The following is a 12,272-nucleotide window of genomic DNA, read 5'->3' on the forward strand; positions in this document are numbered from 1 at the left end:
GCCACACTGAGACCAACGAGGTATGAGATACCACTAGGGGGCAACGTGACACTGAGCTGCTTTGTGGACGGCTCTGACAACTGGACCATTTTGTGGTACAGAGCTGCCACATATGGCTCTAAAGATGAGCCTATGACAGAATATGAAGGGAAGAAAGCTATTAATGTGTCACAAGGAGGTATCTACCACTGCAGAGGAAGAAGCGATTCAGGTAGCATCACACACCAAAGTAATGCTGCCATCATTGAAGATACTCGTAAGTTATCCTATTTATCTCTTAGCCATGGAAGTTAAAGTTATGTGATCTGTCCTTTTTTTTTCCTTTCTCTCAGTAATATTGCATTAGCAAAGTATGGCATGAATAAGAGGATGTCTATACAGCCACAAACAGATGGAGAGAGTGTGCTGTTTAAATCTTTTACTGGTTTTACATAGTTCTTTTGTAATTTGAAAGATATACATTTAAGTAGTTTACATGACCCTTTTTTAACTGTGTCTGTAAATTTATGTTACTGCTCAGAATTCCAAACAATTCATATCTGTGAATCAGCTGGCTGTTTTAACATTGTTACTATTTCCTTACAATAGCAGATTTCTTATACTTTAAACCCTAAGTTTCTTGTCAGTACTGTACTACATATCACTGGCCTTCAAGCTGGAAGAAATTAAACCACCAGTTAAAAAACCATCACTTGGCCCAGCTTGCTTAGCTAATTATAATTATAAAAACGATCTGTCAACGCAAGGGCGTAGATTTGGTTTTGGCATTGGTGGGGACGGGTGTTTCAACCACCGAACCCTGCCCTGTTTCTTTTTTTTTCCTTTTTGTCTTTGCTTCTTGATAAAAAAGGAGAAATATACTTGCCTACATATGCTATTCTACATGCTATTAAACCATTTAAAATTACAATTCATAGTTTTATATGTGAATTATATAATGTTAAATTACTATTAAACAAATGACTCACTAAGTATTTTAGACTTTAGTTTACTTCAGCCATATTCCATATAAATCAGGTATCATACAAAAATAAAAACAGCTTCAAATACAGTCAAGACAATAAAAGAATATGACTTTAAGGACTTAAATGTGGGATGGAGCGATTTCGCAGGTCTTTCCTCCCCACTGCTGTCAGACTCCACAACAAAGATTTTTGCAGGTGATCACACACAAACCCACACATGTGCAATAAGACTAAGTGCAATACTCTTTTCTGAGTATTTTTGTAAGTTGTATTTTTACTCAGTTGTATATAACATTTGTATTCTATTTTTATCCTAATATATATTTTATTCTATTTTATTCTACTATTTTATTCTATTCTATTCTGTACAGTTGTGTACAGTATATTATTCTTATTGTATTCAAATTTTTGGTACCGGTATATAACTTTGCACTGACCACTTTCTGCTGTGACAAAACAAATTTCCCACGTGTGGGACTAATAAAGGTTATCTTATCTTATCTTATCTTAACAAGATTACTTCAGTTATAGTACACCAACTTCTCTTATGCATTAGCACTAAGGGAACACTAAATGAACTGGTGGTTTTTGTCCATAAAACTACTCATCTAAGATGACCACAAAATTATTATTATGTGCTTGATATGCCTCACCTTTGGCCCTGGATTTCCCCCTCTGACTGCACTAGGACATATTGCCTCTTGATAAAATAACACATTGATTCGTGCCATATAAAAAGTGAGAAATGTCAATTCAGATTATTTGTCAAATCTACACTAATCAATCAATTTACATCAGCAGCCTAACAATTGTCGTGCAAACTGCACTAAAAGGTGGAATATCATGACTACCTCATGATATTTTGTGTCAAAAAATTAACCCTATGAATACGTCAGTACCATTAGGATGAAATTATTGTATGACAAACATTTTAACGTTAGACATATAATTTTAACAGCCTCTGTAAACTAATATCCTGGCTGCTCAAGGCTGCCGTTTTTTCTGACACTTTCAATCAAAATTAGAAATGCTGCTCTGAGACTGAGAGAACTAATAGTGCTGCATGTTGTGCAGTTAGTTTCCAAAAAACGTTGGTAAGATACAATTTTAGACTGATGTGAGCCAAAGCCTAGCATAGCCTGTAACGTTATTGTGACGGACACATTTTATGAGTGAGCTTGACTTTAAGTGATTTACAGGTTTCTTTGAAAAATACTTTCTTAAATCCAGGTTCTTCCTTTGTGCTGCCGTCCTCCACTCCTCCTCGCAGGTTTTTGCTATTTTTAAACAGTTTTTCCTGTTTTTCACTTTTTGAACAGTTTTACACTTCTTCACCGTTTGTGAACAGGAACTTTAGACTCTTTCGAACTTTTTTTTTTGTCTTATTGGACAAATGTTTTACAAAATGTTTCCATTTTTTTAACAAAGTTTTTCCTCTTTTCTCCCTTTCAACAGTTTTTACACTTCTTCGCTGATTGTGAACACATATTTTCCTGAACCTCTCTGTTTTTGCGCTCTGGGTTTTACAGTTTCTTGTGAAAAAAAAAAAAAAAGCAAATAAAGAATGTGTTTGTGAACAGGTTATTGCAGTCTGAAATGTAAAGTGAAACTTTATTTGATTACATTGTGTGAATGTTCAGGCATTAATAAATTAGTATTCCTAAAGGAGTTGCTGCAGTTTGTCTAATACTTTAGTTACATTTGACTTTATTGTGAAGGAAAATTTGATAATCCACAAATAATCATTTACAACAATATATTCTGCTTTAAATCTTTACAACTCACAACAGAGAACACAATAAAACTAATAACTGCTGCACACTGACACGTTCGTGTAATTTCCTGGGTTATCTGACAGTTATTGAATCCTTTAAAATGGAAAATAACAAAGTGGTACAAATAAATAATAATCTGAAACCGAGAAACTGATGTTTTACACATTAGTGTAGAAACATCGGGATTATCAGCCTGCAAAGACAAATAATCAGCTGGACTGAGTCAGAGAAGAGACCTGCTGATGTTTCCAACATGAAGCTTGTGTTGGACAGAACAGTTCATTCTCACTGAGGCTGGGTTCAGTAACAGCTGCTTAAAGTTTGGCTCAGCTGAGTACTTTCTGCTCCTATTGGTCAGTCTCATAGACAATAGGGGAAAAATATTTACAGTAAATGTACTCGTCAGCCCGCAGGATGATGAAGTCCTTCCTGTAGTGTCAGAGTGAAATCAGTGGTCTGTGTGGAGTGTTGCTGAATGCTGTCTGTCTCTGCTCAGCAGCAGGAGACTCAAAGTTCATCTGCAAAACGCTCTGAGACATTTCAGACAGTCTGCAGTTCAGCAGGAGGACGCTCTGAATCCTGACTCTGTCCATGTGTTCTGTAGGTCAGAAAAGCAACAACAGCAACAACAACAAGCACAACACAAAGTGACGCGCTCGCTATCAGTCCAGCACGTCCTCTTCTGACTCCGTCCCCTATCAGTCCTCCTGGTTGATCTTCTAGCAGAAACAGGTGTGAGGTGCAGATAGATTCCCACGAGCGTGTTTCTTCCATGAAGACGCGACACTCGTACGTTCCAGCATCCGCAGTCGTCGCATTGTCCAGAATCAAAGACACGTCTCCATCCTTCATGTGTCTGTCCTGCAGAGCCACCCGCTTCTTAAAAGATGGATGCTGCTTGGTGGTATCAAAGTGCTCGTCCCGGTACAAGAGCACATATTCTTCTCCCAGATCAGCTCTGCTCCAGTTCACAACTATGAACTTGTTGTTTGGAGCTCGACATGTCAGAGTGACGTTGTTTCCAGACTCAGCTGGGACTTTTTTGTCACGTGTGTGTGAAGAACCGCTGAGCTCGCCTTCAGCAGTGCAAGCCAGGACGCATGCGCAGAGCACGCCCCCGAACAGTGACGTAATTCGGAGTGTAGCCATTCGAGCGGAGAGCAAAGAGGTGTCTCATACATGCTGCTCACACATGCAACATTAATAAACGGAAATTTCTCGGGACCGCTCAGCTTCGGGAATAGCGGCTTGTCTGTTTTGCCTCACACGAAGCTGAAAACACTTCAGCAGCCTGTCTCTCAGCTTCGGTGTGGACACATCGGCTCTTATGTGCCCAAGTTTTTCTTCAGCCTCTGACGGTAAGTTGAAACCTTTTTACCCACTGAGAGGCTGTGTTTAAGGGCTTCAGCAGACTTGTTCAGGTATTGTTCTCTAGTCCTGCTGAACCCTTAAACACAATTCTTTTCAGATGGGTTCCACTTCGACTTTTGCTCATTTCACTGTAGTTTATATGATTTTTGGTTTTCAGTCTTAGCTTAGAGGCCCTAATTAAAAATCGTATCCACACCAAAGACGGAGACACGACTTTGGCAGCTTTCTTCCCGTTTTGCCACACAGATTTCGGTCTTTTTTGGGGGGTGGGGGGGTTCTCAACCTAGTTTTTTCACTTTTTCAACTTTTCTGGATACGGTTCTTACAGTTTTCTCAACCTTTGATTTCGTTTTGGACATTTTCCAATATTCTGTCTCTTTTTGGGCAATCGCTTTACACGTTTTTGTTTTTGCTGTTGTTTTTTTTGTCTGTTTTTTTTACAGTTTTTACACTTTTCTAACCTTTTTTCTATTTTTGGAGAAGCATTTCACACTTTTTTGCTGTTTTTTTTAAACACTGTTTTTTCACTTTTTGAACAGTTTTTACGCTTCTTCACCTTTTGTGAACAGGGATTTTAGACTTTTTCCAACTTTTTTTCTTTTTTTTTTTCTTACGATCTTTTCCGGGTTTTTTTTTTTAAACAAAGTTTTTCCTCTTTTCTCCCTTTCAACAGTTTTTACACTTCTTCGCTGATTGTGGACACAGATTTTCCTGAACCTCTCTGTTTTTGCGCTCTGGGTTTTACAGTTTCTTGTGTGTGTAAAAAGCAAATAAAAAAATGTGTTTGTGAACCGAATTTCCCAGAGGAACCCACCCGAGGAATTGATAAAGTTTTATCTTATCTCTCTCTCTCTCAGGTTATTGCAGTCTGAAATGTAAAGTGAAACTTTATTTGATTACATTGTGTGAATGTTCAGGCATTAATACTTTTTGGAAAGCTGAATTGAAAGAATAAAAAGTAAATGTGAAAAGTGTCACTTATCGTGCTGTTTCTTCTTACATTTAGAGTCTCTTTGTTGACGTGATCAAATAAACTGCTGAAGTCTGAGTAGTTTTAAAAGGGAAAAATTGGTTTTAAAGGGATTCTGCTAAAGTGAATGAAATGCTAATGAACCGAATAAAGGCATGAAATGACCTTTGTCTTAGTTAAAAGTGGGTGAAAGGTCAGAGATGGAGAGGATAATAAGGTGGGGCTGAAGATCAGTGAATCTTATGTCAAAACCTAATTGGTTGACTTGATATTAGAGGGAGAGCAAGAGAATGGGATGTGAATGGGGTAAAGTATAAAGTTGGATGCCCAGAGGTGTTCATCATCATCATCGTCACGATCGAGAGGGGAGCTGCCATAAGAGGTGTGACTCAGAATTGGCCTGCAGGGCTACTCAGGTTTCTTCGTATCAGGCCAAGCAGCAAAGACTCCTGTGCAACAAGGCAGTCAGGCTGGGCGAGTCCTCTCACCCACCTCAGCTCCAGAACCCTGCATTATCTACTGCGTGAGATTCATCGGATCAGGGATCAAGACGTTGTTTGTCAGAGAGCTGAAATCAGCTTCCTGTGAAGGAGTTTGGTGGGCCTACCGATCAAAAGCACACAAAGTCTCTTCTGGGTCAAATTTGTTTTGTAGCTATTGAGATCAGCTTTAGATGAACCAGTGTGGCTCAAATAAAAGAAGATGGGGGTTTGAGGGAGTGTTGAAACTATACATGCCATGTCTGTGTGTGGTGACAGAAGTCAAGGAGACCTGGATTCAGCTTTGAAAACATATTCTGAGACATGTTTGTCAGATGGATGGAAAGATCATCGTCACGTGGTTCTCAGTGACTGATCGTGACTCATGCTTTCGGGTGGATTGAGACATCTGGGATGTTCCTGTGAGTCAGTAACAGAGAAAAACAGGAGTGGGCCTCTCAGTGTGTCCACACTATAATTGACTGAGACAGGACTCTTCCAGACACCCTAAACCAAGGCACAATGTACATTCCAAATTCCTTTAATTTTATATATGTTTATTTTGTCTGTCCTGTAAAATAGTCAGATGTCTATTCATATTAATGCACAGAATTCACCTGCTTGCTGCTACTACTGCACACTCACCCAACGTATATACTATATATATATATATATATATATATATATATAATGTTCTTCCTCTACCACCCCCCCCCCCCCCCATTTTTGCACATGTCCAGGAGCGTGTCAGGTTACATTTCACTGTGTGTTATACTTGTATAACTATGCATGTGACAAATAAAGAACCTTGAACACGCTGCTGTCTGCATTACACTGAGTGATAAATTCACCTACTCTGTGAACATAAAGCAGAAACAAGAAGAAACTTCAACATATTATCCTGTCACAGAGGAAGCTCTCTGTCAAACCTTATTCCTGCTTCAGACTGTGGTGGCAGAGCTGTAGCAGCTACACTCTTTGATCAGAGCTTCATGTTGTCTCTGATTACAGTAACAGGTCCAATGCGAGGGAGTGAAAGCCCAGATTATGTGTGTGTGCTTTGTTATGTATGGATGGATGGATGGATGGATAGATAGATTACCAACTCACAGGAACATATCAAATACCACGTGATGATGATTATCTCCCATTTGTCTTGCAGATATATCTTAGCCTATATTTCATGTAGGTCTGGATCTTTAATGGATGTTTATGCCTGCATGTGTAGAGGATTGAAGTATTTAGCAAAGAAAACACAAAGTGACCATATAAGAGGGTTAAATTATTGTCAGTATGACTAAAATCTTATGTGCAAACTGACAGGTGTTTCTTACAATGTCAAAAATTGTATATATTTCACGTAATATGTCTTTTATTTCTTCTATTTTTAACATTTGGGAAAATTTAAGTCTGAAATCCAAATGAAACATATTTTAATAGTGTTTGTGTCCCACACTTTGGCTGGATCACTGGCGGCTGATCAAGGTCAGTTTTCAGTCACACACATATTTATTTTACAGCTCCAACATATTGACACTGTTCCTTCAGTCCTCTGTAGGTGGCTATGGTAGCACTAAGACAACACTGCCACCTAGAGGTCAAACTGAAACATTTTTGTTTCTTCTTCTGCAAAGTTTGTAAGATTCAAAAGAAGATTAAAAAAAGTAACGTTTGTTTTGTAAGATGAACAATGTTACTGAGGAAGAAAAGTAGGAAAAAAACAGTAGCTGGTGATAAACTGGACTCACTCAGACTGACACAAGTGCAAAAATATAAACAGAATTTTATAGTTTCTACTTGTGGCCACTTTATTAGGTATAAGATGCTTGATACATGTTCGGCGCCTTTTTTGTCACCTGAAACTTTGGAGGCTGTGCGCCCCAGGGCAGCTGTGGCTACAATGTAGCTTGCCATCGCCAGTGTGTGAATGGGTGAATGACTGAATGTAGTGTAAAGCACTTTGGGGTCCTATGGACTAGAAAAGCGCTATACAAATGCAGGCCATTTACCATAATAATTGGATTCAGCCTGCCGAGGCCTGGAGTTGTTCTAGTTGTTGCCTGGTCTAGTTGTTTGTCTCTCTGTGTCAGCCCTATGAAGGTCCAGGATGTACCATGTCTCTCACTCTGTGACAGGAAATAATCCAATACTTTGATCTGCAGGGCTGACACTTCAGTTGAACCCAAAACGAATTCTATGGATGTGAAGGAAGGTAACAACATGTTACCTGGCCAGTAAAACATGTCAAAAATTATCTTTCACCATCAGATCCTGAGTCGTCTATGTGCTAATGAAGATGATATTATTATGTTCTGTGAAGGCTGTTCGAGGCAACAGGTAGGCCTACAGGACAAAGTCAACGTTACGATTCACACTAGAGTTTTAGCTACTGATCATTTTATTTATCATTAATTCTATTCATCTTCAGCTTTAGCTTTCAGGCCCATCCACCAAGCTGCTGCTGACTTCCCCTATATGCACTGAGCATTTATTTTCCACTCACCATTTTCACTTTTTCATTCTGCAGATGTTTACATATCTCAACTATGCTAGATAGTCTCTATTTTCTCTTCCACTGTTTGTGTTTGTTTCTTTACACCACCTCAAATATTCGTGCAAGATTGCTTCTCCTCCCTGGGCCTGGTTCCGCCATAGATTTATGAAGGGAGTTTGTCCTCCCCACTGCTTGCAGGTGCTTGCTTGTATATAAATAAACTTTCAATGTGGGATTTTTTTTTTATTCATGGTCATAACAACAATAACCAGTCACATCAAGAAAGTTTAGTTTGGACTTCATGACTTTTGTTCTGCACAACAGCAAAGCTGTATTCCAGTATTTACATAATCAATAGAGGTGGGAATCACCATACACCCCACGATACGATATTATCACAATACTTAACTCACGATACGATATTATTGCAGGTTTTTTTTAAATATATATTTTTGCAATATTCTGGGTATTGCAATACAATATTTTGTGATTTATCACATATTTTTTCTACTGCAGATTTTGTCCATAAAGGTAAACTTAATCAATATTCATTTTATCTAATAATAAAGTCTCACACTCAGTCTTTCTCTCATGTCAGTCAGTTTTATTGCTGACAAAGTGAACGGTTTGTATAACAGTCTAGTAACCAACTTAACTGAACGTAACTATCTGGTACAATTATAGCTTAAAACAAAATATAATTTTACATTAAATAAAAAAAGTTTTAAATTTAAATAAAATAAAACATTTCTTAAATTAAAATAAGTAAACTGTCCTGTTTGTTGCTGCCCTAAAAAGTTAAACACATTTGGACAGTGAAGCAATGTCAGCATTCTTGCTCAGAAAAAGGAGCTGATCAACATGCTCTGAAGTCAGAGTGCTCCGTTTTGCTGTGACGATGTCTCCAGCGGTTGAGAAGACTCTTTCAGCCGAGACACTAGTACCTGGGATACAAAGGTATCTTTTTGCCAGCGTGGCCAGGAAAGGATAGACTTCCTCATGGGATTTCCACCAGCTTAGTGGGTCTTCTGTGAGTGCCAGTGATGTGACCTCCTGGTATCTTTTCACCTCCTCCTCAGCTGTGGCAGATAATGGTTTTGGTGGGGCTCCAACATCACCATAAGTCTGACCAAGCAAGTCTGTTAACCCACAAGACTTCCTCATCTTGGCTGGTATGAGAGGGGGTCTGAGATTTTGTTCAGTCTCGTCAGGTTTCTCATGATGTTCATGGGCTTCTGGCTCACAGATGGGCTGCTGCCTCTTTTCTTCCTGTAGAAAACCCACACACATACAGAGAGAGGGAGAAAATAAATATTTCATATCTTTTAGTATGCAGTAATATGTTAGCAAATTATAATTAATGTATTTAATTGTTAAATAGAATATTACCAATATGACAAAAATATCACCGATCTACTAATATTGTAAGTTATTTAAATTATAACACCAGAATGTTTGCTTACCTGAAGGGTTATAGCCTCAGCAACCACTCTGGCATAGGTTTCCTGTCTTTCCTCCAGTGACAGGAACGGCAGGGTTTTAAAGCGTGGGTCGAGAGCTGATGCTGTGTAGAGGGTGTTCCTCTCGACTGTGCTGGCATATCTCTTCTTAAGATCTTGACTGATACTTTGCTTGATGTTTCTGACCAGTGCTGTGTCACCAATGTTGTCTTGGGTGTTGTGCAACAGCTGTGCTAGCAGCGGTGCTACGACAGACAGAGTAGGATTCTTTTCCTCAGACATCACAGTAGTCGCGACTTGCATTGACTTCAAGGCCCGGACAATTTCTTCAGTGTTCCCAATATCCGTCTCATTTAGAGTAAAGATATCTGTGCTACTCTTTCTGACTTCGGGAGACAGCAGCGCTGCACAAATCGCAGGTTGTTGTTCAAGGAAACGCTGGAGCATGTTCCATCTCGTGCAGACGTCTGTCTTAAGCTTGTGAGTCAGGAGCTGTAACATTTTCTGTTTTTGCTCCAGAGTGTGGTTTGCCACTGTGCTTCTATTGAAAAACCCAGTTATGCGCCGCACTCTCCCTAAGACCCTGGCTACTGCAGGCAGGTTTAAGGCTCGTTGTGATGCCAGATTGAGCGTATGGGCGAAACACTTCACATGCAGGTATCCCGCTAGCTGAGTGGCAATTGTCATATTAGAAGCATTGTCGGTGACAACCCCCAGATTTTTGTCGGCAATCCCCCATTCCTGTGCTGCATTTTGCAGGAGATTTGCAATGTTCGCTCCGGTGTGACTTTCATGTAATGTTCGAGTTTGGAGAACGTAAGACAGCAGTTGCCAGTCCGCTGTGAGATAATGAGCTGCTATAGTCACATATGAATCTACAGCCCGCGAGGTCCATGCGTCGCAAGTTAATGCAACCCTTTCTGCTGTGCTCAAACTTTCCTCAACTTTACGCTTCACATCTATGTAGAGATTGGGTACGGCTGTGTCCGCGAAAAAACGTCGTGATGGTATCACATACCTGGGTTCCAGCGTCTTGATCATGTAAGAAAAGCCCTAGTTTTCCACAATGTTGTAAGGACGCAGGTCTTTGCAGATGAAGTACGTGATAGATTGTGTTATTTTCTTAGCTCGCTCTGAATTGGGAGATAGCTTTGCTAAGCTAAGAGTGTCCAGCGTTGGCTGATTCAGAGCTAGCTTTCCCGTCCGTGGTTAATGCTATTTTTGGATGGTGCCGTGTAAGATGGGCCCTCATGTTCGTAGTATTCCCAGAGTACTTTATTTTCATACGACACACCTTGCAAATCCCGTGTGTCATATCCATCTCATTTGTTCCATCCTTGTTAAAAAATCCAAAGTACGTCCAGACGTTTGATTTAAACGCAGATGGCACTTTCCTGATCTCTTTTTCTTCCTCCATCTTTGTTTGATCAATTTTCCCATGTGCTGACCTAACCTCTGCTGACCTCACTAGAGAAAAGGCTCAACCGCACCATCTGGTGGACTGGAAGTTTTTGGAACAAAATATCGATGTCTGCTGTCCCTGTAGCGATACATTATTGGCAAACAAAATATCGTGATACTACGCAGTATCGATTTTTTCCCCCACCCCTAATAATCAAGTATTTATATTTCCATTTCATGGATCAGGAAGATGTGCAAAAGTTGTGATATCTCAGTTGCTTTCTCTTTCTCCTCTCTTGCTTAGCAGAAGTGCTTTAAATCACAAGATTTACTCACGCCCTCCTTCCCTCCCATGTTCTCAGGGCTGTTCGCAAAATACTTCTCTGTTTGGTTCAGACTGCAGACAGTTTTCTCTCCAGAGATAAATTCTCTTAAAGTCAGGTTTTTGGGTCTGATTTTCCAGGTTAGTGAAGAAGATTTTCAGCTCAGGCTACAAATCTGCAATCTGCTCTGTTAGTATTTAGTAAAACATAACTGCAAAAATTCATTGTGTGAATAAGAAGGGAAATTAAATGCATTTGACTCTAAATCACCGTTTAGGCCTGTCACTGTCAGACAGCAGAGAAATACTGAGTCGCCATGATGGTTTTGTGGTTGGAAGCTGTGCAGCAGATTGCAACACTTCCTGCACTCTGGATACAAAACAGAACCAGCTTCCTCGGTCATGTCTCTTCAGTGTTTCCCACAATCCTTTCTTAGAGATGTTTCAGAGTTGAGGCTAAATGACTCTGAAGTCTTCAAGACATCAACAAAATTCATCAGCTATATTTTTTATAATCAGTCTCTTCTTTAAATAGTAAATGATAAATGGTCTGTATTTGTACCCCAAAGCGCTTTACACTACATTCAGTCATCCACCCATTCACACACATTCACACACTGGTGATGGCAGCTACATTGTAGCCAGAGCTGCCCTGGGGCGCACTGACAGAGGCGAGGCTGCTGGACACTGGCGCCACCGGGCCCTCTGACCACCACCAACTCAAAAACAGAGTCTCCCTGTTTTGCTGTTTTGTAGTGCTAGTTGTTGCACACTTGGATTAAAATGAATTGAAACCAGCGTGGCTTTGTGAGTTCGCCTTTACTGCATCTGCAAATATATACATTGACATAGCATAACTTTACACACTTTTGCAGTCTCACACAACTCTTATAGGCGCACTGCCTTATGGGTAGTCTTTAAACTCACTAATATTTCTTACAGTGTAACAATGAAATAAACATAAACAAAAGATAGTGTGATCCACCAGTCTATATCTGCTGTGATTACAGCCCGGTACAGGTATAAATCCACAAA

The 12,272-nt window shown here is 39.8% G+C and overlaps 2 protein-coding genes across 2 annotated transcripts; both read right to left on the bottom strand.

Annotated features, from left to right (window-relative positions):
• Positions 1 to 2,600: 2,600 nt before the first annotated feature.
• On the bottom strand, positions 2,601 to 4,037 carry LOC147334233 (uncharacterized). The gene has a single exon (XM_086286744.1). It carries the CDS (start codon positions 3,887 to 3,889, stop codon positions 3,281 to 3,283), a length of 609 nt encoding a protein of 202 aa, XP_086142870.1. The 5' UTR covers positions 3,890 to 4,037; the 3' UTR covers positions 2,601 to 3,280.
• A 4,592-nt stretch (positions 4,038 to 8,629) lies between these two features.
• Positions 8,630 to 10,015, bottom strand: LOC147334234 (E3 SUMO-protein ligase ZBED1-like). Its single transcript, XM_086286611.1, has 2 exons — positions 9,518 to 10,015; positions 8,630 to 9,323 (listed from the first exon to the last, which is right to left on the bottom strand). Exons 1-2 carry the CDS (start codon positions 10,013 to 10,015, stop codon positions 8,853 to 8,855), a joined length of 969 nt encoding a protein of 322 aa, XP_086142737.1. The 3' UTR covers positions 8,630 to 8,852.
• Between the last annotated feature and the right edge of the window lie 2,257 nt (positions 10,016 to 12,272).

Source organism: Aulonocara sp. 'chitande type north' Nkhata Bay, linkage group LG3 (assembly GCF_057382095.1).
Source record: "Aulonocara sp. 'chitande type north' Nkhata Bay isolate Kocher_YH1m ecotype deep benthic linkage group LG3, A_spYH_male_GT1.1, whole genome shotgun sequence".
Taxonomy (NCBI): Eukaryota; Metazoa; Chordata; class Actinopteri; order Cichliformes; family Cichlidae; genus Aulonocara; species Aulonocara sp. 'chitande type north' Nkhata Bay.

Bases quoted from the DNA above. Each gene is read 5' to 3' on its own strand.
- LOC147334234 (XM_086286611.1), bottom strand. From the start codon at position 10,015: ATGTTACAGCTCCTGACTCACAAGCTTAAGACAGACGTCTGCACGAGA. The intron at 9,324-9,517 runs GTAAGCAAACAT...GGTTTTCTACAG, and splicing joins CTGAGGCTATAACCCTTCAG to GAAGAAAAGAGGCAGCAGCC.
- LOC147334233 (XM_086286744.1), bottom strand. From the start codon at position 3,889: ATGGCTACACTCCGAATTACGTCACTGTTCGGGGGCGTGCTCTGCGCA.